This window comes from Fusarium mangiferae (assembly GCF_900044065.1).
Source record: "Fusarium mangiferae strain MRC7560 genome assembly, contig: FMAN_scaffold005, whole genome shotgun sequence".
NCBI classification, from domain to species: domain Eukaryota; kingdom Fungi; phylum Ascomycota; class Sordariomycetes; order Hypocreales; family Nectriaceae; genus Fusarium; species Fusarium mangiferae.
Genome location: NW_024573925.1, coordinates 2,343,404 through 2,366,982, shown reverse-complemented (window position 1 = coordinate 2,366,982; position 23,579 = coordinate 2,343,404). Strand labels below are relative to the sequence as shown.

Genomic DNA, 23,579 nt, shown 5'->3' with positions numbered 1-23,579 from the left:
CCGGACGAGACGAGCGAGGTTCTTGAAAAGAACCATGCCAACTTAGCTGCACAAAACAGCGTGATTCCCGTTCCGTGTGTAGACGGATTTCTTGGGTTGTCGTCACTCTCTTTTACCCTGTCCCGCCCTCAGCCTCCATCTCGTCTATCATCTTTCTCTTTCTTTCTCAGAGCCTACCTCCATCTTTATAGCCTCTAGGCGCCACTCTCCCTTGTATTTTTTTGTATTTTCATACTCGTATCCTTTCTTGCATGTGTTCCTGTTTTGTATAACCAGTTTACTCCTCTTCCCAATGGGCCTTCACTTGAGCTCTGCCTGGAGCACCCCCAGGGGCTGGAGGCTGATTACAGTAACACTCGTCGCCCTGACCTTGCTGCTTGTTGTACCCCTCCACCGGCTCAGCGACGATTCACCGGGCGTTTATGGACATTTGACCAATTATCTCAGCCATGAAGGTGCCGCATACGATGTCGAAGAAGGCTTTGTCGCCAACCTCAACGAGACGACTACCAACCAAATACTGAACGACAAGGAGCCTGCCGAAAAGAACCCATACGATACGGATTCGCCACAATACACAGGCGAGAAAGATAAAGAAGCTTCCGCCAGCGCTGAGAAGCCTGCTGGAGCTCAACACCCAGAGGACGACAAGAAGGCAGAGGATGCAGAGGACGATGGAGCGGTTCTTGAGATTGATCATGGCGACAGCGATATACCCCAAAGCGCCGACCAGATCCACAGCGAGGTGCCAAAGGAGACCACGAAACCCGAGAGCAGCGAGATCGAATCGCAGGCTGTACAAAGTGGTGAACCCAAGTCGCAAGAGGATGGAAACAAGCCCGAAGAGACCGACAAGGAACATCGGCCACAGGATAACACGCAGCCTCAGACCGGCGAGAAAAAACTCCAGGCCGATGAGAAGGCCTCAGGCGACGAGCACAAACCTCCACACAGTGAGATTAAGACTGAAGAAAGCGAGAACAAGCATCAGCAGGGCGATGACAAGGCCGAGGACAAGGACAAGGGAGACAAGCAGCCTGATGGTACCAAGCTCTCTGATCAGTCGCAAAACAACAATGACCACAAGAAAGAAGACGACGATAGCGCGGCCAAGACCCAAGTTTATCAAGATAGCGCGACAACTAGCATCGCGAGTGAGTTCATGCCTTCTCAAACGGCAGACTTGGATGTTCCCTCGGGTCCTTTATCAAACTGGACCGGAGTTTGTGATGGCTTTCCCAACACTGATGGTATCATGCTTGTTATGAAAACCGGTGCCACCGAAGCATTTACAAAGCTTCCGGCCCATCTCTTGACGAGTCTGCAGTGTCTGGATGACTATCTTCTCTTTTCTGATCTGGTGAGCAAACATAGCATTCTTCACAAAGGGGGGCGCAAGGGGGCTTCTTTTTGGCGCCACCAATGAAATTATATCAAGCCACCGTTCCATAAAGGGTTGCAGCTAACTAATCCGGGCAGGACCAACAAATCGACAAGTACCAAATCTACGATGTCCTCAAGGACGTGAAGGATGACGTCAAAAAAGGACGTAAGGAATTTGACCTCTACAAAGCCCAAACTGAATGTCCAATTGCTCAGCAGTACTGTACCGAGAACATGAAGGAAGGCTGGAATCTTGATAAGTACAAGTTCCTCCACATGGTAGAGAAAGCCTGGGAGATGCGTCCCAACAAGGAGTGGTACGTGTTTGCTGAAGCCGACACCTACGTCTTCTGGTCGAATCTCGTGTGGTATCTCCGCAACAGGGTCAATGGCACAGAGACACCGTATGTCGGCAGTGTTGCCATGCTCAAGGGAAAGCCATTCGCCCATGGCGGCAGTGGTTATGTGATCCATGGAGACACCATGAGGAAGATGGTTGAGATTCCTGACTTGGCACACAAGTACGATATGATGGCTACCCATGAATGCTGTGGTGATTACCTCATGTCCCTGGCTGTCATGGAAACCGGCAAGAAGGTCAAACAAGCACACCCAATGTTCAACGGCGAGAAGCCCATGACCCTTCCATTTGGCAACAATCACTGGTGTGAGCCCCTCTTGTCCATGCATCACATGAATCCCGAGGAAGTCAGCGACGCCTGGCATTTCGAGAAGACGCGACAGAAAAAGGTATGCTTGCCAGAGATACGTTGAAGTTTGCAGAGAATAAAGCTAACCATCAACGTTAGGGTTTCATCCAAATTAGAGAAATGTATCACCAGTTCTGGGCTCCTCAGCTGGAGGCGGAGCACGACGAGTGGGATAACTTGTCTGACGACGTCTGCTATATCGGATTTGGTCCTGAAGCTCAGGGCAAGGCCACTGATCACCAGAAGGGCCGACAAAAGAAGGAAAACGAGAAGAACGCGATTGAGCAACACGCTCACCGATCCAAGGAGCACTGTGCTATGGTCTGCGAGGCTGAAAACCTCGATATTTCGGAAGACGATTATTACAATCTCAAGGACGACAAAGAACGCAACGAGATGATTAGGTCCCGCTACAGTCAGAAGAAGGGCAACAAGGAGTGGCACGCTGGCCGGCGCTGTTTCCAATGGCGTTACCACAACAACGTGTGCTGCATCGCCAGGAGTTTCAAGAGGGGCAAGCCTCGCAAAGAGCAAAAGCCGGAAGAGAAGTGGACGAGTGGCTGGTTTGTGCAAGGCATCAACGATTGGATCGACGCCAAGGGTGACTGTACACCGAAGTGGAAGGATTAAACAACGACAGCACTCGCCGTGCATTTCTTACTGCTATCAACCGGAGTGGAACAAGATCATGAGTGGTGTTTTATAATCCCTGTCATGGGATCGGCGTTTAAGGCATTGGGTAATTTGCACCGTGATAAAGGGATATGTGTCTTGGATACAGACGAACATTTTCTCTTTTATTTATTTGACTCTTTCGGGTATTGGGTCGGCGCATTGTTGCATGAACTGTCAGATTAGAGTAGAGCAGGCCGGAGGAGTAAAGATCGGGCTCACAACTGTTAGACAAAGAGATACGGCGGGAACAGATTCATACCAACAGCTCCTTGTGCACACAACGGCCTCGATAGTATTATTGGAAGCAAGCTGACAGGTGTATAAAAAGTTAAAAGCATTGCAAAAATGGCCTTTCTAGTGACACTGTAAAGTCGACAAAGTTTGATCAATTTCAGTGTTTATGGTGTTTATTTCTTTGTCTCCCTGATCCTGACAATAGCATGCCTGCAAAGTACTACTAGTAAGCTTGAATGACGCTCCCTTCGCCTACTTTAGATGTTATCGATATATTTCATCATACTAGTTAGATCATCAGATGCAAGCTCCCGTATTTCAATGACGAAGCGCGTATGCCGCGAAGAGTGGTCCATGACGTCTCAAATCAACTACAGAGGTAATTATTACCGTAGATCGATATCTAGCAGTTGCCGCTCCATAGTAATTCTACATATCCGTGTTATCTGTGTAATTTCTGTAAGTACCTAGGGAACACAGTTTTGACGGTCTTATTAACTTGGAGTAACGATAAGGCACGCTCATGATATCATAAATCTTTTCATTGCGTCATGTTATGATATGAGGAAGTTCTTTTCCGCACTTTCCTTTTTGGTGCCACCCCTCCTGATGTTTGCTATCCATGATCTGACTTAAATCGCAGTATTTGTTATCCATTATCCAAAATGCCCACTTCTCAAGAGAGAATATACCCTGAAACCAAAAGATCTTTAAACGTAACGCTCTCAGAGGTGTCCCAAATAATAAAAATAATGAAAATAAAGCAAAACCGGGGCGTTGTCTTGCTTGGATTTTGCTTTCATGTCGTCATAACCCCCCTGGGTGTGAGTTGTTGTATCATATCGTTTATCTTAGTTTGCTGTCGTCTAGGTTCATCATAATGCACCCTATTTCCCTCCGTGACGTCCACATCTGTGCGGGTTTTTCGGCGACTTCATGTAGCAGTATGGCTTTGCATCCTCTCCTGCGGGCTTGCCAAAGACCTCCTTGATGGAGCAGTACTCGTAACCGTCGCCCATCCAGTCTTTGAGGTGACGATGCAGCTCACATCGCAAAATGCCACACTTTCTGCAGTACACCTGGCCCTTGACACGCATCTGTCCCATAGGATCCTCCTTTTCAGGGTTTCGCTCATGTCGGTGGACAAGGGGGCCAGCTCCTCGCCAAGCCCACTCCATGTCGTTTGGTCCAGAGTAACGGCTGGAGAGAGGAACTGTGCCGTGGAGTCGTCGGTGAATTTCGTAGAAGTTGGAGTTTGTGAGGCCGAAGCAAACGCTGTCAATGGGATCAAGGTGATCAAAGATGGTGTAATGGAGCTCCGAGGGAAGATCTAGCAGTGTGTGATCTTTAGGGGGCTGTGGCTGTGTCTGAGGAACTGGTTCATAATCCATTACAGAGTATGAGCGACGAGGAGGAGGCAACTTGGGTCGACGAGGAAGCTGGGCCGCTTTATCCTCGGCTGGTACTTCAGGAGTTGAGTGCTGGTAAGGCGTGGATGGAGGAGGCGACTCATTTTCGGGGATGGGTGCTTGTCGCTCAATGTGAGAAGCGCCCGAGTGCGACCCGGCAACATGGTCGCCTTGGTAGTCAGTCATTGACCAGCCTCTTCTGGGTGCCCTCATCAGTCCCCTCTTTTTGTTGAGCTCCTGCATTCGTTTGGCATGTTCTTCCCTGGTCATCGGTGTTGAAGAGTCAGTCCTGACAGGGCCAGGGCGCTTCATAAGAGGCCCATTAGTGCCCTCGTGTGTTGGAGTTCCAGCGGGCGAGAATGCGGGATCAGCCAATAATTGAACCATAATTGGTTGGCAAAGATGCTGCTGTATATATCCGTTGGGTAAATGCTAAATGGGGGTGAGGTCAAAGCCCAGGAGCGGCGTTGCTAATGGCAGTGCTTTTTGAAGATATTCACAATTGCTGTGATGCAATGTCGTAGGAGACGCGGTGAACTAGGAGGGGAAGTGATCCACTCCAAGAAGTTGTCTCTTATGTTGCGTTGACGATGTTGTACCGGCGTCGGTTGTATGTATATTGGTGAAGAGAGAGCCTCACTAACACGTTCATGAGCAGTTGAAGGGGTGTAAGTTGAAGTTCTGTATTTAAAGAACCAGGCAAAGGAAAATGTGAAAGGAGTGGCGACGTAGGCCGGTTATAAGAACGTTGACGATGGATAGACGACAAGGCCGGGCAGGTCCTCCAAGAGCCGGTCGGAGTCCGAAGGTCGGTGGATGCCGTTGCTTGATTTTGGGGGGAGGGAATGGGAGGGGAGGGGGGTGGTGTGATGGTCCCGGGACCAGATTCAACCAATTCGAGTTCTGTCCTTGTCCGTCCAGGGGTTAAGTGGCACCCTAGGGACACAGAGTTCCGGGAAAAAACCATGATAAGCTAATTCTGGTCTGGCTAGTTTGTCTGAGGCACAGCCGAAGACCTGTGTGCCTTTTCTCCTTTCTATGTACCTCGCAGCCTCTTTTTTTGAGTAGGTAGCTTGTCTTACTGGCCATATGACATGGTGATGCCGAAACCCGCCAGCGGCCGCGATACCGGGACAGACCCTGATTCAAGTTATGGTGGCAACTCAAAAATCATTTCATGGATCCAAGTTCTACTGGTGTTATGTATGTAGGAATCGGGCGTGGGGCCTCTTTGCCGATCATATGGTCCATTAAACGCAACACCAAAACCAACTCCAAAAGATTCGTGCAGCCTACCGGCCCGGCATATTCAGTGGTATGTATAGTATCTAGTCAGCTAGTCTATCATCGTATGACGGGAAGAAGTGAAAACCCTTCCCCAGACGATTGTGATGTAGTGTCGTGCAGTGTGTCATGTGGGGGCAAATCATGCCTAGATTGAGCCTGACAGGCACCCTTTCCAGATGTTCCAAGCTTCGCGAACACACGAGAAGCCTGTCTTCTCTTGGAGGGTAGCCTTGGACATGATGCAGATAGAAGGGGTGACAACTAATCTTGCAGCAGCTCACCTTAACTATGCAACGCGGTAGCAACAAGTAGCCCCGACTCTTCCAACTCTCTCTGTTCAGTGTCTGCCTTTTGATCATCAAGCACACTCTCTATCAGACCCACGGCGTTTACGGGAGCGCTAATAACGTCATTATGGGGATTGACCCTGGCCATGTCCCCTCAACTCGAGGCACGGGGCCGGAGAACCCCGCTGGGAGCAGACCGGGGCCGATCTTAAGTCAGGGTCGTGCAAGGTCTTGACAAAGGTCTCGATGCTGCCTTTTGTTCTGGCGAAGAGATCAATCAGCCACGGAGTGTCGAAACCGGGTCTAGAAGCGGAGCTTTTGACTCTTGAAAGAAAAATCACTCTGTCGGTTGGCGAAGATGAACCTGGTGTCTTCTCATCAAGGCTTTATGGTCATTCATTTTTGGAGACTTATTCTACTGCAATCATCTTGATAGTTGGGCTCTCCAATTTCCAACTCCTCTTACCTATTCATGGGGGTGCATGTACATTTCTTTGACTGCCTCAGAGCCTCTTGCAAGTCGTTTCGCCTCGTGCATCATTCTTCACTGGCTCTATTTTCTCTCCTCTTCGTATGTCTCAGCGGCTCTTTCGAATTCATCCGTTTTTGGTATCTACTGCCGTTAGAAATCAAGGCACAAGACTCCCACAAGACTTGCACAAGAAGTTGTAGACATCAATGCACTCGGTAGATGTGTACTGCCACCACCCCCATATACCAGTTGACTATACATTCGTATGATATCGGCTTCCCCCTGTGCACAATGAAGCCATACGATGTCAACCATGCCTGTGGTTGCTCTCAAGCCAGCTCCCTGAGTTCGAAATCGGAGCTCCCCTCCTCACACGACTATGTAGTGATTATGCAGCAAGCACCGCTCCTTGTGTATCCCAAAGATGCAGGTATGGATCGTTGGTGTCCCAACTTGGGTTACATTTATGCATGTATTAACCGGAATGGCGCGAACGAACCACAGCCAAGAGCCGCCATTGTGTCGGTTCTCGATTGGTGCATACTATAATCTGAGGTCTCCCCTACACGGATCATGATGTTGCTTAGTGGTGAGATTATCTGATGCTAGCGGATAGGGGGACCACATATGTAAGATCTCCTGATTCTGATAATTGGAGTCGTGCTAATCAGGGTATTTGACGATAGTGGGCGTACAGTTTTTGAAACTAGATAGAATCACACACTGCCTTAGATAACGCCTAATACTTGCTTGAAACGAAGGCCATTAGGCTCAAGCTTGAGAGCTGCTTTCACAAAGGCCAGGAACCAGCAAACAAGGTGCTATCATATTGGAAATCGTTGAAATGGCCAAATGTCGCTCGTTGACTCGGTCGTGTTAAACTTGAGTCAATCTAATGAAGGGTACATTTGGAGCAAGCTGGAATTTTCGTCCAACCCTAGCTGTTTACTCCCAACGTAAGACGGGACTGCAAGCCACATCGACATCGCAGCGTGGTGCCTGGATGGGGAGAGAAAATTGGTGGTGTTGGCGGCACTGCAATATAAATACCCTCCATACCACCCATACTATCCATAGCTGAATATTTTGATCTGAGCATTGCATTAGACTCGGAATCCCATTGACCCCTACGTCAGGTTTCAGTTCGTACCGTCTTGTTTTTATCCTCTGTGTTTTAGATGATTTCCGAATCCCATGAAACGTCCGCTGTGTAGCATCTCGAAATAGTTCACTGTGAATGCATCGCCTACACACTTTCGTTATGCGAGTGACCCTGAAGAATTAGCAGTGATCTTGAGATCACTCGCTTCTGGACAAATAAGAACAGTTGCCATGGAAGATGTTTGGTCAGAATAAACCAGACTCAAGGTAACGCGAGGTTTCTGGACGTAAATCGTGCTGACTTGATGCTCGTCTAGTTGGTACACAGATATGATTGACAAAAAGTCTGCCAACTGTATGCTGGCATGGTCGCAGAATAACATTTCTTGAATACACCTGACAATGTGCTGAATAAAGCAACATAATGAGAACAGGGCAACAGCGATCTGTTTGCAAGATGACAAAGTCCCCCTGACTTGTGAGGCTCATCATGCTTCCTGGGAGTACAATCCTGGTGAGTGAGAGGAGTTGACCAAGCATTGTTTGATAGGCTACGACACCAAGCAGCAAACGTCCAATCACCCGAGAATTGCCTCGGGAGTATTGTCCGTGATAACCATAATTGAGCTGAAATTTGTAACTTGACTACGATCTTCAGGACAACAGAGGAGTATTTACTGCGATGCTTGATGAGAAAGCTGTTGACGAGCAGACACAAAGAAGTACAAAAGACCATTGATCATCAAGAGGTGTGTGAAGACACTGTTTTTTAGTTAGATAATGCCAACCTCAGGTCGGCAAAGCATACAGTCCCAAGAAAAGAAGAAACTCGGCTGATCCCAGTCCTCTGGTATTGGAGAATATTACCAACTCCAGCGTATTTTTACATCCGAGGTCTACATGGATACTAATATCTTCGGCGGATAGCTTGACCGGAAGCCTCATCATACCCTTCGTATTCCTAATGTCACGCTTTCCAAGTCCCTCAACGCCATAGCTGAATTAGGGTGCCATCCACGTCCGCAGAGAGCAGACTTGGGGCCAGAACAAGACGAAAACACCTGACCGTCCGTCGCCCGCTTGGGAGTTCAGATGGCGACCCAGATGAGCATAACAACTACATCGAGACCCTTGCCCTCACCGCCATCATACTTGAAGGTCCACATGCCGTCCTTCTTCTGGTCCCAGTAGGCGCCTGTGGCACTGTGCATTCCTCGTCGACCGACATGGGGCTTTCCGTCAGTGGCAGTCGCTTCGGAGCTCGTAGAAATGTGAGGCTCTTCAGCCTTGATCTCGGTGCCACCACGGGGCTTGTTCAGGGCGGACGTAGGGACGAGGTGCTGCACGATGGTACTGTTGCATGCGAACTTGAACGAGGGAGCAGAAGCACCCTCGGGGGTTGATTCAGAGATGACGGCTTTCAAAACGGAACTCTGCAATCATGGTCAGTTTTCCAGCTACAACGGCTGTGTAGAGTTGTGTCTTCAACCTACAATAATTGTTGAATTCCATTGCTCGGTCTTTTCATGATCGTAGAATTCTGCGCTTCCGATCGCGCTGTTGCAGGCCTGTAATTGTTGTGGTTAGTACACGCGTCGAAAGAAGCGACCGTCTTGTGGTTGGCGGTAAGCAGAGATGAATGGGCGACGTACATCAGTAGCGATCTGCTTGAGGCGGTTGGGGGGAATCGGCTAGATAAAGATTAACTCTTGCACGGATATGGGATCCTTTCAGCGTTTATGCACATACAGGAGTGGCCATTGTCGAGGTTGGTGTCGTGTTAGGGTTGAGAGGATGGTTTGGAGCTGAGTTAATGTTTGATGGATGGCGTCGTGGATCGGATTGGACAGGTGGAAAACGGTCGGTAAACAAAAACAAGCCTCGTTATCAGAGGAACTGGGTTATGCATTCATGCACAAACCAACGGCTACCACCTTCAGTAACAACAACCTCACTGTTTTTCTATATCATGCTTCGCTGAGCAATTCTCATGGTCAACACAACTAAATCTAGTTTGTCACTATCCATATCCATAACTGGGACCATTTTATTATCATGATTATTCTAGCTCAGCTTGTGTCAGAATGTCTTTCTATCGCGACTACAATGTACCACCCAGACAATGGAGGGAGCCAGACCAGGGCACGTGATCAACAAAGCTGGGTGCAATCGATTGCTGACAGTCTCTACCTACGATTAGAAAGCTAAACAACTCGAGATAATAGTGTTGATCTAAAATGCATGATCTTATTCTGAAATTCGATATAATTCGGTCTTCATGTCTTGGTTGGCTATCGTAGTCTTGTGTCAATGTCAGTCTATTAGTACTTCATGTCTTCGCTTCATTTCTAGCGACGTCAATGCTTGGTTTTGTCTTTTTTACCTTTGGTATACCTTAGTGAGAGCCCATGATAAACTTTCGTGAAACAGTTTCTTCTTATTGGATATGAAGTTACGCACTGATCCAATATGTCTCATTGGTATCTGTAAGCATTGCTAGAAACAACAAAATTATCTTTGCCTTCGAAATGACTCGCCATTCCAAGCGAGGTCTATGAGATTGCGAGAATTATTACAAGTTGGAAAAAATACCTATGTGGTCTCTCATCGGCGTACGGGCAGGTCGGTGATTCCATACCTAGGGCGTCAAGACAGATCCGGCGGTACCTGTATCCGTACCTGCTTCTGAATGCTAAGTTTTCTGCAGTCGATAGGGCGGTCGCGTGCTGCTACTATGTCCAACCAATGAGCCACGTGCTCTTCGAAGCAGGATCCAAGCTTGCTACTTACTGGAACACACACCGAGAAGTGGGTCCAGAGTCTCGTCGTCGTTTCGGCAGTCCAGTCCATGTCGTACATAAACAGACGACTTGGACCTTTTCTTTATCACAAACATTTTTTTGATCAAGTGAAGTCATTCGCCAATCGCTCGCACTAGGATTACCGATTGAGCGTCATCTCATACCTTCTTATTTGTAAGAACTCCCAGTTTTACTTTTACTTGACAGCGCTCCTCTTCCTCGCTGCCAACGGGGACACAACACTCGCTACTAGAGCTGTCAACAATAAAACCTCGCCGATTCGAGCAATTCCGACATGTCTTCCCAACCTCTCCTTCAGACCACTCCCGGTACGTCCGCCCCAAGTGCCCATTGAATCTTGCAATTGACATTTGGTTATCTTGCTCTGTCTAACATGTCTTCCAGGTAAGCGCATTGCTTTGCCAACCCGCGTCGAACCCAAGGTCTTCTTCGCGAACGAACGAACTTTCCTGTCATGGCTCAACTTCACCGTCATTCTCGGTGCCCTCGCCATCGGCATGCTGAACTTCGGTGATAGAGTCGCCTTCATCTCTGCATTCCTCTTCACTGGTGTCGCTATGTTGACCATGATATATGCATTGGTGACGTACCATTGGCGAGCCAAGTCTATAAGAATGAAGGGTCAGGCTGGCTTTGATGACCGTTTTGGTCCCACCGTTCTGGCTATCATTCTTCTACTGGCCGTTATTGTCAACTTTGTCCTCCGAATCACCGACAAGTCCAAGAACAATGGTAACTAGAGACTCATTGGACATCACCACAGCAGTTGCAGTCAATCAACGTGATCTAAAGCCGCTTATGTGGGAAGAGGCGGGAATGGCTCAGCGGGGAATGGAGTCTTGTGGTGGATTGGGCCATTGGCGTTGGAGCCGGGACATGTCAAATTTTCTTCACACGGTATTGCGCGATTGTAGCGGCACAAATAACAGCAGAATGTTCTATTTACTTGCGCTGGGTATCTTGTGATTTGCTAGACGACTTACTCAACCATGAACCATCTCTAGAATAGTTCAGTCAAGTATATTAAAAACATAAAAGGCAGACGAAACGGCCTGAGTAGAGTAGAAGTATCGGGATTGTATCAAGCTTGCTCGGCTGTACCAGACTGGACCGTAACACCCTTCTTTATTTTCAATTCCTGTATGGGCACAGTCGAAATGAAAACCCTCAACGATTTCACAGATCGTGGCGAGGGTTGAGGTAGCACTGCACTTTCAAATCGGCTATGCATAACCTCGAATTCGTCGTTGTCAGAATCATTGTCTTCCTGAATGTTCTTTTCGAGAATTGTCTCTTCAATAATATCCTTGCTTTTAGACTTTTCTGGTTGGTCAAATAGCTGGTTGTACTGATAATATGCTTTCCCTTCCTCAGCAACAATCCGCTTGCATTTTTCTACCACTGTGATGAGCTTGCAAACATCGCCGGTTCGCGCATACAGCAGTGCTACTGGAGGTCGATCGCCTTGGGTCATTATGTGATTTGCGACCTGCATGATGCGCTTCTTGATTCTCGTTGACGAGATAACTGAAGCAGGTAGGATGTCATATTTGGAGTTGAGTTCAGCGATGATGGTTTCGTGGGGAGCTAGCAGAGCTGGTGTTGGAGTCTTAGGTTCGTTGTTTCGGGGTCGCTTCGTCAAATGAGTTTCGTTGGAGACATTTGTATCTGGCTTCCTTTTGCCAGAGACATGGTTGGATGTTGCAAAGGGCATTTTTGTGAGTGATGATGTTTAAAGAACGAGGTGGCTCTAGCGGGAAAACAGTTGCGGTCCAGGATTTGAGCTTTGCGGGGCGGACACATGCAAGTCCGAGCTTTTGGAGCACAGTGACATTATTCATTGGATCAAATGCTTGGCACTTTGTCGCTTGCTGAACACATACATAATGTATTCGAAGAACCTTCCATGGGACAATTTGCCAGAATCCATTGCCTAAGGTGCCTAGATAGGCGGTCTACTTGAGCACCTTCGGAGAATTCCAGGCATTGGTAAGGCATCACGAGCTTCCTTTTTTACCCCTACTTTTCTTTACAAGGTGATTTCCTGAACTCAATAGGTACCTTACTTAGGCTGTCCCTGGGTTTGAACCTAACCTGAGAAGCACGTGGCTGCAGGCAATGAGAGACAGCTTACTAAGGCAATTCATTGTGGGTGATGCCAAAATTTGAGAACCTTACGGAACATGGTAAAAAGTAGCTGGCGAGGCTTGCGCCACAACTCCAAAGTTGAGTTGAAATCTTGAATGCATAAGCACAGCTCGCTAGGTTTATCTAAGTCTAATTCTTAGGTCCCTCAGGCGAGAAGCTATCAACATTACTAAATATCATTCGCCAATTTACTCATCTCAGAATTTCCCCATCACCTTCGAACAGAGACGAGAAGTGAGCACTTTATGAGCAGCACTCCCTTCTGAAGATGTCATGGATGACGATTTGGACCAGAGTCGCTAGTGGGGCTGAGAGTAGCTCCCCAGGAACTCAAGAGAATCACCTCATCGTGCTTCAAAATGCCCCATCACCGAGCTTTAGATTGGCAGACTTTGCATGGCATAGAAGAAGTTCTCCCATAACGCTCACTGGACGACAGTGACTGCCTATAGGAATTTCAGTTTCTGCTGATGCTCTCAACTCAAGATATCAAGGAGCTTGGACCAGATTTGCACACAATAACCAACCAGAGTGAGGCTTCTAACAAGAAGGCGCTCATCCATGTTAAGGTACAGACGCAGGACACTAGCACAGTCTAAACAATTACAGCTTGGCTTCCAAGCCAAGTGGAAAATAAGCGAGCTGGTTGGAAGTGGCTGCAGCAACTTACAGAAAGATAGCCCCATAACCTACGGAGTACACACCATCCTGTTTCGTTCTAACCAAATGTGTCTCATTGATGGTTGCATTGTCAGACGTCCAAGACTCGTCCCGAAATCAAGCGTAGGACTGATTGCCCAGATTCAAAACCAGTGGCATGTGATGAAAATAAAGAGACGGGTGATTCAGACACGCGATGAAAGACTCCAAGGCCCCCCGAGAACTTAATGAGCAAGACAATCCTGCCAAATCTAATCAAGCGAGGTGGTTTTCAGGCAACCTGCCTAGTAGCTAGTGTAGCTGCCAAGCGCGAGATAAGATGGTTTGGGTTTGGAACATGCTTTACTACGAGTTGTTGGGGTTGCAGCCAAATCCTCTGATTAGAAGTATCTACAGTGGGGTTTTGTACCTGAAAAGGTGTCATGAAGGGCATCCCCAGGCAGCGCCAGGCTCTTCCGGGCTGTTTGTCGAATCATGATTAGGAGTCACTACCCGAGGAGCATACAAGGAAGTATTTGAAACTGCATACACTGAAGCAGTGTCTCCATGTGCAGCAGCCTGCACTAGCTCGGGCTAGCCTATCGACTGGATCTGACGGATCTCTTCCTGTCCAGTCCTGAGTTCATTAGGCACTCGTTTGTTATCACTGCTAACACGCCAGGAAGACTAGGATCATAGCAGGAGACAAACGGCGAAACTAATCTGAAGCAGCAAACAACTGACTTGACCACCACAAAACCATATGTATCCTTCATTGCTTTATGACAAGCTATCTGCCAATCTTGGTAGGGATCGCAAGGTACTAGATAAGTTAGAATTCCGTTATGCTGACAGGGTTCCAGCTTGCGTCGAATCTATTAGTGGATGGTGGTTCTAACTTCTGAGTTTCTGGGCGTCGTCGTACCGCAATCACAATCCCCTGGCTCCTTCCATGCTTGGCTGGCTGATGGTCCACTCCCTTGACTCCCCAAAGGGACACAGAATACCCCAATTTCGCCCCCTGGTACCCACCAACAGCCTGCCAACACTTGGCTCCCTTGACTCCTAGACTTGTTTTAGCCTGCTCGACGGCTTCGCCTCAGGTCTGCTTTTTGTGGGTACTCAATCGGCCGTTCAATCAAATCAAGTCTCTGGCCGATCGCTCATTCAATCAGGGAGGAAGCCCAGTGCACAAGCAGCACCAAAACAAGAGACCGAGACCCAAGCGTCACTCTCGGGTACTGACTGTGAGGTTGAGGTGCTCCCATCACGCACACTGCAGTGACTGCACCACCCACTTTCTCCTTCTTCCAGTTTGACTTTATCCCCATTTCCCTCGAGTCGTGTCACACTCCCGCAACAGAAAGCTTCAATTCCACTTGCGCCTACACTTGTACTTCTGTACTTTCACTTCCCTCTCGACGCACATTCCCTCTCATGTGTTATCGATTTTCCTCTTCGCACCTTCATTTGCGCATGCACCCCCGTTTTCCCACTCTTCTCTTTGCTGCTGCTGCTGCTTCACTACCACAACCCACCTAATCTTCCCTCTTACACGCTCTCCCATCTTGCCTCGTCTCCCTCCCTCTTCATTCACAACACACTCTCCCTCTCAAAGAAAACACTTTCTTTGTTTGCTATCTCTCAGAGGCCACAGAGTCGAGGCTTTCGCTAGCGCTCGATCACTTCTTTCTTCCCTCTCTTCCGGCACATTGTCGCTCTGAGTACTTGTCATTACTGTCGCTGGTTAACCCAAACTCCTCTTTGGTTCTGGCCTGTTCTGAGGGCCACATCATCAAACCCCTTTGCGCCCGACTCCGATTGTCCGATCCGCAAACCTACTTTCCAATTACGTCAGCCTCACCTGCGCCACAGCTCTCACAACTTTGGCACCCACTCCCATAATTTTCACCCGCCTTCAAATCCACACACAGCTGCTGCCTGCTGCATTGATACAAAAGCTCACTACGGCCCTTCCGTCGTGACATTTTCGTCTTCTCCTTGACTTCTTGTCGAGGTACCCTCATGTTTCGATTCTGGACATCTGAATCACGGGGAAGCGACAAGACGCTGCCGGCAACACCACCAACAGCAGACCTACTGAAGCCATTTCAGTCACCTCTATTACCAAAAACGAAGATATCAGGGTCGCCCGAGGCGCAGCCTCCCAAACGGAGACAGTCAAGCGTATATGGCTCTGATGAAACGTCCGATATGAACGTGCCTATAAAGCGCGCCAAGATAGACCTAGATATAATAGGCGACAGTTTCTCAGCATCCGGCCCAAAACCACAAGAAAGTCCTACGGCCCCTAGTTTGGACGATGCCCGGGATGAGATTCGCCATCAGTTTGGTCTTGAAATTTTGCTAAAACATGATGAACTTCGGCTCATTAACCAGGAACTCGCGAAATGCCAGGTTGCTCTGGAGCAGCTCAGACGTTGTCATCTCATCCCATACCCTGTGAATTGCCCAACTCCGGAACAGATGTTGAATGTCAGTGCCGGAAAGGGACCTGCTATTCAGACGCGTTCCGGGGAAGCTGTACCAAGGTGGGCACCCCCATTTGGTGTCGTTGATGGTCCATATGCCAGACACTATGCCAAGTGGCTTATTCCTGATCCTTCGTTTGATGGTATACAGCCCGAGTGGCACTTTACTCCAGAAGCCTCTCGCGCAAGAGCTTCGTTTGCCGAAGGGCGGACGACAAGAAATAGCTTCACCGAATCTGGAACTTCGCTTAAGGCCCGTTCAGGCCGTGGAGCGGGGAGCCAGAAGTTACAATCTTTGTCCAGTGGCTATCCTCAGCCAAAAGACAAGGCTGGCCCATGTATCTTGAAGCGCGCCGATGGGAAGACGGTAAAGTTGGTATGTCTTGATTGCAACCGGGAGAACTTTTCAAGTACTCAGGGATTTATCAACCACTGCCGCATTGCTCATAAGAGGGACTTCAAGAGCCACGAGGAAGCAGCTGTGCAGAGCGGCCATCCAATCGAAGTGACAGAAAGGGGGGCTGTTGGAGAGGAAAAGGCGCCTGCACCGACCGTGCTAACTCTGACTTCCACTTCTGTGCATCCTTTTGCCCAACCTGATATGACCGATCAGCAAGCATACACTGCTCTCAGATCACGAATTGCCGATTCGCTTAGGCTTTATCACCAAGGCAAGCTGCCTGGCGTCACCCATATCCCTTCGCTTCATGGCAAACTCCATGGGCGTGACGTACAAATGACTGCCTCTGTCGCAGGCGCTTCGGATGTGCCTTTTCTCTCCCATCTCTTGCAAAGTCGGAAGTTCGACGGCAACCTGCGTGAACTGGTTGCAGATGCAAAGACAAAGATCGCACTGGACGATATGACTTCTGGTGAAGAATCGGAACCTGCTGAGACATCACTTGACGAGATGGAAATGGGAGATCCGTCTGTTGTGCGGAAACCAGTCGTTATGCGCGTGCCCGCAAAGGCTACTCATTCTCCAACTGTCATGGCCGCATCAGTCCATTCAGCCAGTAGCAAAGGCCGTGCTCCCCCAATCGCTTTCAAGAGGTCTGCAAACTGTGGATCGCATAATGCGAACCCTGTGCTCTCAGACGAAGATTTGGACATGGAAGATGTTGACATGAGCCCCAATACCATGGTCAGCAACAATGCGCCTTCCCTTGTTAGTGATGATGGAGAGTACGATGATACGGATGATGGCTCATCTGTTTCTGGCACAAGTGATCATCTCGAAACCGAGTCAGTGTCGGATGTGGAAGAGATCACGTTGGATGACGACCAGGATTCGCGCTCACTGCGTCGGGGATCCAGCGGCGCGTCAGGCGCTGTAAGGCTTCGTAAGGATGACCCCAAGCATGTTACTCTGATGACGCCGGTCAAGAGTAATGCCAGGGAACGAAAGTCGCGTAAACTCTGAACTATTGAAACATAGCATCTTCACGTTGTGTGCCGATCTTCCCATTCATCATTGTCAACGCCGTACAGTCACAAACCATTGGATTCGCCTTTCTTCTTGAACCACCGATTTTCAACCATATATTTTTTTAGTCAATATCTTACGAACAACCACTGGGAACAGGTCACGATTGAGAAATGACAACTGCTTGGTTTCAGTCTGTCACAAGCAAAAATTGAGGCTATTGGGGGCGCTTTGTGGGATTACAGTACGGGAAACATTCGATCTTGTTTGAATTAGAGAATTACGTATATTCACTGAGGCGCTACGGAACGGGACTTCTTATTGGAATGCAGTTTGGTTGTTGCACCTCTGTTTTGTTTTCGTTGTTAGGATGTTGAGCAATTATCCCTAGACAAGAAGGGACATGTACGATCGGAATAGCTATATCAAGATTTTAGTCCCAAGCAGTTTCGCCTGTTTGTAGCATGATTTCTCAGTGAGAACAAGCTGGTAATGTGAGGGCATGATTGAATAAGACCAAAGGCTGGCGTAGCAATTCTTTCCCGACGACTACGAAGGCTCACAAACTGGGTTCGTTTGGCCAAGAAACGGTCACCTCTACCCACTGATGGCTTTTCTCAGCTCACATGAGTTTGGGCATGCTGAGTATATCCCTGCGAAAACTTGATGACCCTTCCAATCGGATTAAGCAATGCCATCTCTAATTAAGGTTAGAGGCAAAGCGTACCAGTTAGTAGTGCAGATCTTGGAATTACATTCAGGAAAGCACATAGAATATCCGTACATGAAATTCAGATCATCAACTGGCTAAGATCATTTACCTAGCCGAGTATATATTAATGAATTAGGTTATTACTTAGGATAGTTCATTGACGGCACGCTTTTCTGCTGTAAGCTCAGACTAAATCAAACTCCTCCATTTTACTCATAAACCATTTCCAAAATGCAATTACAGAATGGCGGCGACTACACCGGCGACGGCTAGAAGAACACCAGCAGTGTTGCGTGCCTTGTCAGCAGCATTGTTGGTGTTCTCGGCGCTGGCGGCAGACTCAGTAGCAGAGCTCGTCGCATCGGCAGCATCGGAACCAGTGGCGGTGGCATCCGATGCGTCAGCTGTCGCTGAGGAAGAGCTGGTCTTGGTGGCCTTGGTCGCAGTGCCATAGAGAGAGGCCTGCTGGCAGTTGACCTGGACCTGGCTCTGGGCGGAGCTGGCGCGAGAGTCGTCTGGGCAGTTGTTGAAGCAGCTGGAGATAGATGTCAGATGACAAGTTCAGCTCCAGAGGTACAGGCATGCTTCACTTACGTAGCAACAGCCTCATATGAGGCACAGAGACAGTCCCAATCGTTAGCCTTGCAAGCCTCGACCTTTGCGTTCTCGGTCTCGAGACATCTCTTGACAATGTACTCAGCCTCGCATTCGCTAGAGGCAGAGGGAGCAGCGCCAGAGTCAGTCGAGGACTGGGCGGAAGCCGCAGCAGCGAAGAGAGCGAGGGACCAGAGGAACTTCATGATGGCAGTTACGTGAGGTTGACGTTTTGAGGATGGAGCAGGAATGATTGGAGAATGCAGAGTAGGTTAAGGAGAAAAGACGGGTCCTGGTACAGGGAGATCAAGAACAATATATAATAACCTGAGGAGTCCGAGGCGTTTTCATTAATCACACAGGCGAGTACGGGGGATATTAGCAACAGGGTCTTGTTTAGCATCGTGCCGTATGGGTATGGGTATGGGCATGGGTAAGGATGCTCTGCCGTCCCACCCCCAGGCGAGACCAATGCGCCCCATAACAAGTACGTAGAATGAACTGTACGTGGACAGGGGCTGCTCGGGTTTCGTTCAAGAATTTGGGTTGGAGATAGAGTGTTGAGGGGACAAAAGGCTGAATGCATGTTGCCGTTTGGTGTCTTTCGTATTATTAGTGGCTTGAGCTTGGACAAGTTTTGTTTTTGCCTACCTTAGTACCTTAGCTAGGGAGGTATGTACCTTATTTATCTGTTGTTGCTGATGCTTATTTCACCGACATATTCCAACCGATGCTCAGTCACACATGATAAAATTTCTTTGAAGTCGTGGCGGTCAACAGGATTAACACGATTCAGTGCAAACCCATTGATTTCTACGATTTCGGCAGGGTTGCTGACCAGCGTTGGCTAGGAGTAACGACAGTGCATTGCATTAACTGTTGGTCGAAGTGGGGATTTAAGCACAACCGTGGCCACCGTCGAATAATGTTACCCTTGTGCCTGTGTCGTTCGGTCTGTTTTCCTCCAACGGGAGACTTTGAAGCTGCTGTTATCCCTAGCTTTTGCTCCGGGAGATGTCCCTGCATGGAGATGGGGAGATGACTAGCGTGCTTTCAGGGGGGGGCAAAGAGGCTGAACCAGTGTGATGTTGTGCGGCGTTATGCTGTGTTATGCTGTTCATGAGTGGTTGGAATCCATGGATTAGTTGGTTATTTTTGTCTGCACAACTGCAACATCGTATGTCCTTTTCTCATGGTGTGAGTTTGGTTGCCCAGTCAAACACAGCCGTGTATCTTGACGCGCGCCACCATACAGTTCAGATTCCTTGAGTGTGAGGTTATATGGCTATTTGTTTGGCGTGGAATAGTAATGCTCTAATAGAGAAATACAGACTAGAGCCCAGTAGTGATACCACGATATAAACAGGCGCAGCCTTCAATGACAGGTGTCGTCCATATGAATGCCTCACTCGGCTCGTATTTCTTTAGTACAACCTGCACAAGTTTATATTGGGCGATAAGATGGGGGTCCAGAACATGTCCCTCATATTAAGAACGTGATGGATTACACAAGCATAGGTAAACATAAAGTAACCAGCATCGTATCCAAATAAAGTACATGCTCTTTCTGGCAAGGACACTGGAGTAATGCAACCTTGAGCTTCCATATTATAGCTTGCATTTGTGAGGTGATGGCGCTTTTTACACCGCATGACGTCTAGGCCATTAGGTGTTGCTGCAAAACCAATTCAGTTGAATACCTAACATGATCTTGATACTTGTTGCCTAGAGGTTTGGGGCAGAGGAGAGACCGCTTTTGTCGTCACGGCCCTATTTGTATATGGCTTCTCATTATTGCCTGGGGGTAGGCAGACGTCAAGCAGTGTGAAACTGGTCGAACCCATCTAGTTACCAGCTTGACAAATTATTGAGAATTCCATACTAGTGGCATAGAGGTTAGATTGCCTGCTTAAGTCGTGGCCCTACGTCAAGATATAATATCTAAAAGTTTGATGCCAGAAGAACAAAATCGATATCTTAGTACCTACCTGTTCGCTACTAGACCCATTCATTCATTCTGAACACCTACCAGTACCTAGGTGAGGTGCCCCACACTAGCTTGTTGACGTACGTAGAAATGCCCCTCCAGACAAGAAACGTTTCCCCCACGTTTACAATAACTTCGCATCAGAAGCTGACGGCAATTATTCGACTCACAAGGCTTTGTATGGGTGCATCTTCTCATCTGTCTCGCATACCTGTTGTCTCTATCTTTGAGAAGCACAATCATACCCCATAACCGCTGCTGCCTCTGTCATGGCTTCTCCATCCATCACTCTCGACCGCATCCTTGCGGCAGTCCCAGTCACAAACCGTGGTCAGCCAACTCAGATCTCGGCCGACTCCAAGGGTCAACGGATAGCTTATCCTGTATGATCTTCCCTCTGCCAGAAGACTACATTCTGTAGATGATGTCTCTGACCCATGTAGTGCGGAAAATCCATATTTGTTCGCTCCATCGACAACCCTTCGGACGCAAAGGAATACACTGGCCACACCGCCCCTACAACCGTTGCTCGATTTGCTCCCAATGGCTTCAAGGTCGCCAGTGGCGACTCAAGCGGAATGCTGAAGGTGTGGGAGCCCGAGTCTATCGAGAGTACCAGGGGCGAGTACGGAATCATCTCTGGTCGTCTGAACGATATTGCCTGGGACGGCGAGTCGCAACGTGTTATTGCTGTTGGCGATGGTCGCGAGCAATTCGGTCGCTGCATTACAGCTGATAGCGGCAACTCGGTTGGTGAGATCATCGGTCACTCCAAGTCCGTCAATGCCGTCGCAATGAAACCTCAACGCCCTTTCCGTGCCGCTACGGTTGGCGACGATGGCAACATGGTCTTCTACCATGGAGCCCCATACAAGTTCAACAACAAGAGCGCTCAACATACTGGTTTTGTTCTGGGCGCTGCTTATTCTCCTGATGGGAGCTCTTTGGTTACAGTCGGTGCCGACAAGAGGATACAGCTCTACGATGGGAAGACGGGTGAGCCCACCAAAGAGATTGGGCAGGGTGAGCACTCGGGAAGTATTTTTGCCGTATCATGGTCGCCAGATGGCAAGAAGTTCGTCACCGCTAGTGCTGATCAAAGTGTAAAGCTTTGGGATGTCGATGCAGGCAGCGTCATCCAAACTTGGAAGTTTGGAGAGGATGTCAGCGTGGGTGACCAGCAAGTTGGTGTTGTATTTGTTCCCGGCCGCAGTGACGGCCTCATCATTAGCCTCAGCCTTGCAGGCAACCTCGCGTACTTGACTGAGGGCAAGCCGGAACCTGTCCGCGTTGTATATGGTCACGGAAAGAGCATAACCGCTTTGTCAACTGGATCTGACGGCAAGGGTGCCGACCTCTGGACTGGCAGCTTTGACGGCCGGGTATGTCACTGGGACGTTAATTCGGGGATTGCTACGGTTGTCGATGGCCAAGCACATACAAACCAGGTCGCTCAGTTTGCCACTGCCGATGGCAAGGTACTCAGTGCTGGATGGGATGATACTCTCAGAATTGTTGACGAGCCGGCCAAGACCTTCTTGGGTACTTCCATCAAGCTACAGGCACAACCTAAAGGTGTAAGTGCGGCGAACGGACTTGTCTATGCCGCGACTTATTCCGGTGTCTCCGTGTACTCTGGCGAAAAGCTGGTCAGCGAGCAGTCTTTTGACTTTACCCCTGGTGCTATTGCCGCATCCGGGTCGTTCGTTGCCATCGGAGCCAACGATAACTGCGTCCGTATTTACAACGCCAGTTCAAATGGTAAGCTCGAAGAAGTCAAGTCGCTGAGTAACCCAACTGGCACTATCTCTGCGCTTGCTTTTTCCAAGGGAGGCTCGCATCTAGCCGCTGGAAACAGTGTCGGAAAGATCTATGTTTACAGCACTGGGAGCTGGGAATTGGTCGCAGACCGATGGTCTGCTCACACTGCTCGAGTAACAGCTATTGCCTGGGACGACACAGGCGCCTACGCTGCTAGTGGTAGCCTTGATACAAACGTCTTTATCTGGTGTCTTGAAAAGAGGAACCAGGGTAAGCGAATCAAGGCTGCTAACGCTCACAAGGACGGCGTCAATGGGGTTGCCTGGGTCGAAGGTGGCAGAGTTGCTAGTGCTGGAGGGGATGCCAATGTAAAGATCTGGAAGGTTCAGAATTTGCCCTGAACAAGATATATTCTGCACCTGGCGAGTGTTTTCCCACCCGGGTGGCACGGGAGGCACGGGAAACAGAGTTAACATTAGATAGATGCACCTTTTGACAAGTTGTGCGAGAATAGATACGCCTAAACACCAAACATATGCCTTCCTTCCAAATCGCAACGTAGATACATCTCCTCTCATTGCCAAGTGATCCGTTGTCCGATCAGAGGCCCACCGCGCGCTTGAGGTTGTCAAATCCCTAATCATGCACCATCGTGGCGTTCTGTTCTTTGGCGACCTCTTCAGGGGCGAGATCCCATAAGCGAAGCCTCTTGGGCTGTTGGGAGGGGATAATGTGTGGAGGCCAACGAGTCTTGTTCTCCTCCCAGAGAAGTCCCACCTTATGGACAGCTTCTTCAAGATCCTCGGCACTGTCCAATATGAGAAGGAGCCTCGTTTGAAGGCCTAGATTTACATACCTTCCAGAGCTCATGATTGCATACCCCTCCTTAGAGAGATGTTTGGCCATCTCGGTCTGGTGATCGTTCAAGAGCTGTATATTTGGTACCACGATAAGAGGCAACCCCATTTTCCACGCATCAAGAATTGTTCCAGTACCTGGGATATGTAAGTTCAAGTCACGAGATACACGTTCGACTTACCAGCGTGGGATATGACGAGGCCAAGTTGTCTCTTGCCATCGGCGTCCTTGCATAGAGACATTTCCTCCTTCATGAGATTTTTCTTGGAAGAAAACAATTGAATAAATAGACCCGAGGGAATGTCATCTTTGCGATCGGCAAGTTGTTCGCTCGCCCAGCCAATGTCGGGGCCGCACTGTACGCGTAGTTGAGTAAAGCTCTGTGAGTGCATGTATTGCCAGAAACTTGGCTGAAGCACCGATTCAATGAGTTTTTCAAAACCCGTGGTCGCACCGACCGTGACGAGACACACGCGGTCAACATGAGGACCCTCCATATCCGCGAGAAAATCAGTAGAGGAGGAAGAAAGTCGGATAAGTTGTTGATTTTAAGTCTTGAAACTATACCATGCTTCCACGATA

At 48.8% G+C, this 23,579-nt stretch overlaps 9 protein-coding genes across 9 annotated transcripts; 4 read left to right on the top strand and 5 right to left on the bottom strand.

Annotated features, from left to right (window-relative positions):
- Nucleotides 1–292: 292 nt before the first annotated feature.
- FMAN_07689 (uncharacterized protein) lies at nt 293–2,723 on the top strand (the record flags this gene model as incomplete). Its single annotated transcript, XM_041831344.1, has 3 exons — nt 293–1,360; nt 1,480–2,133; nt 2,193–2,723. 3 exons carry the CDS (start codon nt 293–295, stop codon nt 2,721–2,723), a joined length of 2,253 nt encoding a protein of 750 aa, XP_041681916.1.
- Nucleotides 2,724–3,889: 1,166 nt separating this feature from the next.
- On the bottom strand, nt 3,890–4,798 carry FMAN_07688 (uncharacterized protein; the record flags this gene model as incomplete). Its single annotated transcript, XM_041831343.1, has 1 exon — nt 3,890–4,798. One exon carries the CDS (start codon nt 4,796–4,798, stop codon nt 3,890–3,892), a length of 909 nt encoding a protein of 302 aa, XP_041681915.1.
- Nucleotides 4,799–8,646: 3,848 nt separating this feature from the next.
- FMAN_07687 (uncharacterized protein) lies at nt 8,647–9,319 on the bottom strand (the record flags this gene model as incomplete). Its single annotated transcript, XM_041831341.1, has 4 exons — nt 8,647–8,991; nt 9,052–9,126; nt 9,211–9,249; nt 9,308–9,319. 4 exons carry the CDS (start codon nt 9,317–9,319, stop codon nt 8,647–8,649), a joined length of 471 nt encoding a protein of 156 aa, XP_041681914.1.
- A 1,335-nt stretch (nt 9,320–10,654) lies between these two features.
- On the top strand, nt 10,655–11,120 carry FMAN_07686 (putative negative regulator of cdc42; the record flags this gene model as incomplete). Its single annotated transcript, XM_041831340.1, has 2 exons — nt 10,655–10,688; nt 10,765–11,120. 2 exons carry the CDS (start codon nt 10,655–10,657, stop codon nt 11,118–11,120), a joined length of 390 nt encoding a protein of 129 aa, XP_041681913.1.
- Nucleotides 11,121–11,461: 341 nt separating this feature from the next.
- Nucleotides 11,462–12,094, bottom strand: FMAN_07685 (uncharacterized protein; the record flags this gene model as incomplete). Its single annotated transcript, XM_041831339.1, has 1 exon — nt 11,462–12,094. The coding sequence occupies one exon, from the start codon at nt 12,092–12,094 to the stop codon at nt 11,462–11,464; it is 633 nt and encodes a 210-aa protein (XP_041681912.1).
- A 3,098-nt stretch (nt 12,095–15,192) lies between these two features.
- On the top strand, nt 15,193–17,082 carry FMAN_07684 (uncharacterized protein; the record flags this gene model as incomplete). Its single annotated transcript, XM_041831338.1, has 1 exon — nt 15,193–17,082. The coding sequence occupies one exon, from the start codon at nt 15,193–15,195 to the stop codon at nt 17,080–17,082; it is 1,890 nt and encodes a 629-aa protein (XP_041681911.1).
- A 952-nt stretch (nt 17,083–18,034) lies between these two features.
- On the bottom strand, nt 18,035–18,597 carry FMAN_07683 (uncharacterized protein; the record flags this gene model as incomplete). The annotated part of the gene is made up of 2 exons (XM_041831337.1): nt 18,035–18,332; nt 18,392–18,597. The coding sequence occupies 2 exons, from the start codon at nt 18,595–18,597 to the stop codon at nt 18,035–18,037; spliced, it is 504 nt and encodes a 167-aa protein (XP_041681910.1).
- A 2,050-nt stretch (nt 18,598–20,647) lies between these two features.
- FMAN_07682 (uncharacterized protein) lies at nt 20,648–22,540 on the top strand (the record flags this gene model as incomplete). Its single annotated transcript, XM_041831336.1, has 2 exons — nt 20,648–20,761; nt 20,822–22,540. 2 exons carry the CDS (start codon nt 20,648–20,650, stop codon nt 22,538–22,540), a joined length of 1,833 nt encoding a protein of 610 aa, XP_041681909.1.
- A 235-nt stretch (nt 22,541–22,775) lies between these two features.
- Nucleotides 22,776–23,494, bottom strand: FMAN_07681 (uncharacterized protein; the record flags this gene model as incomplete). Its single annotated transcript, XM_041831335.1, has 3 exons — nt 22,776–22,947; nt 22,996–23,134; nt 23,179–23,494. 3 exons carry the CDS (start codon nt 23,492–23,494, stop codon nt 22,776–22,778), a joined length of 627 nt encoding a protein of 208 aa, XP_041681908.1.
- Nucleotides 23,495–23,579: the final 85 nt, after the last annotated feature.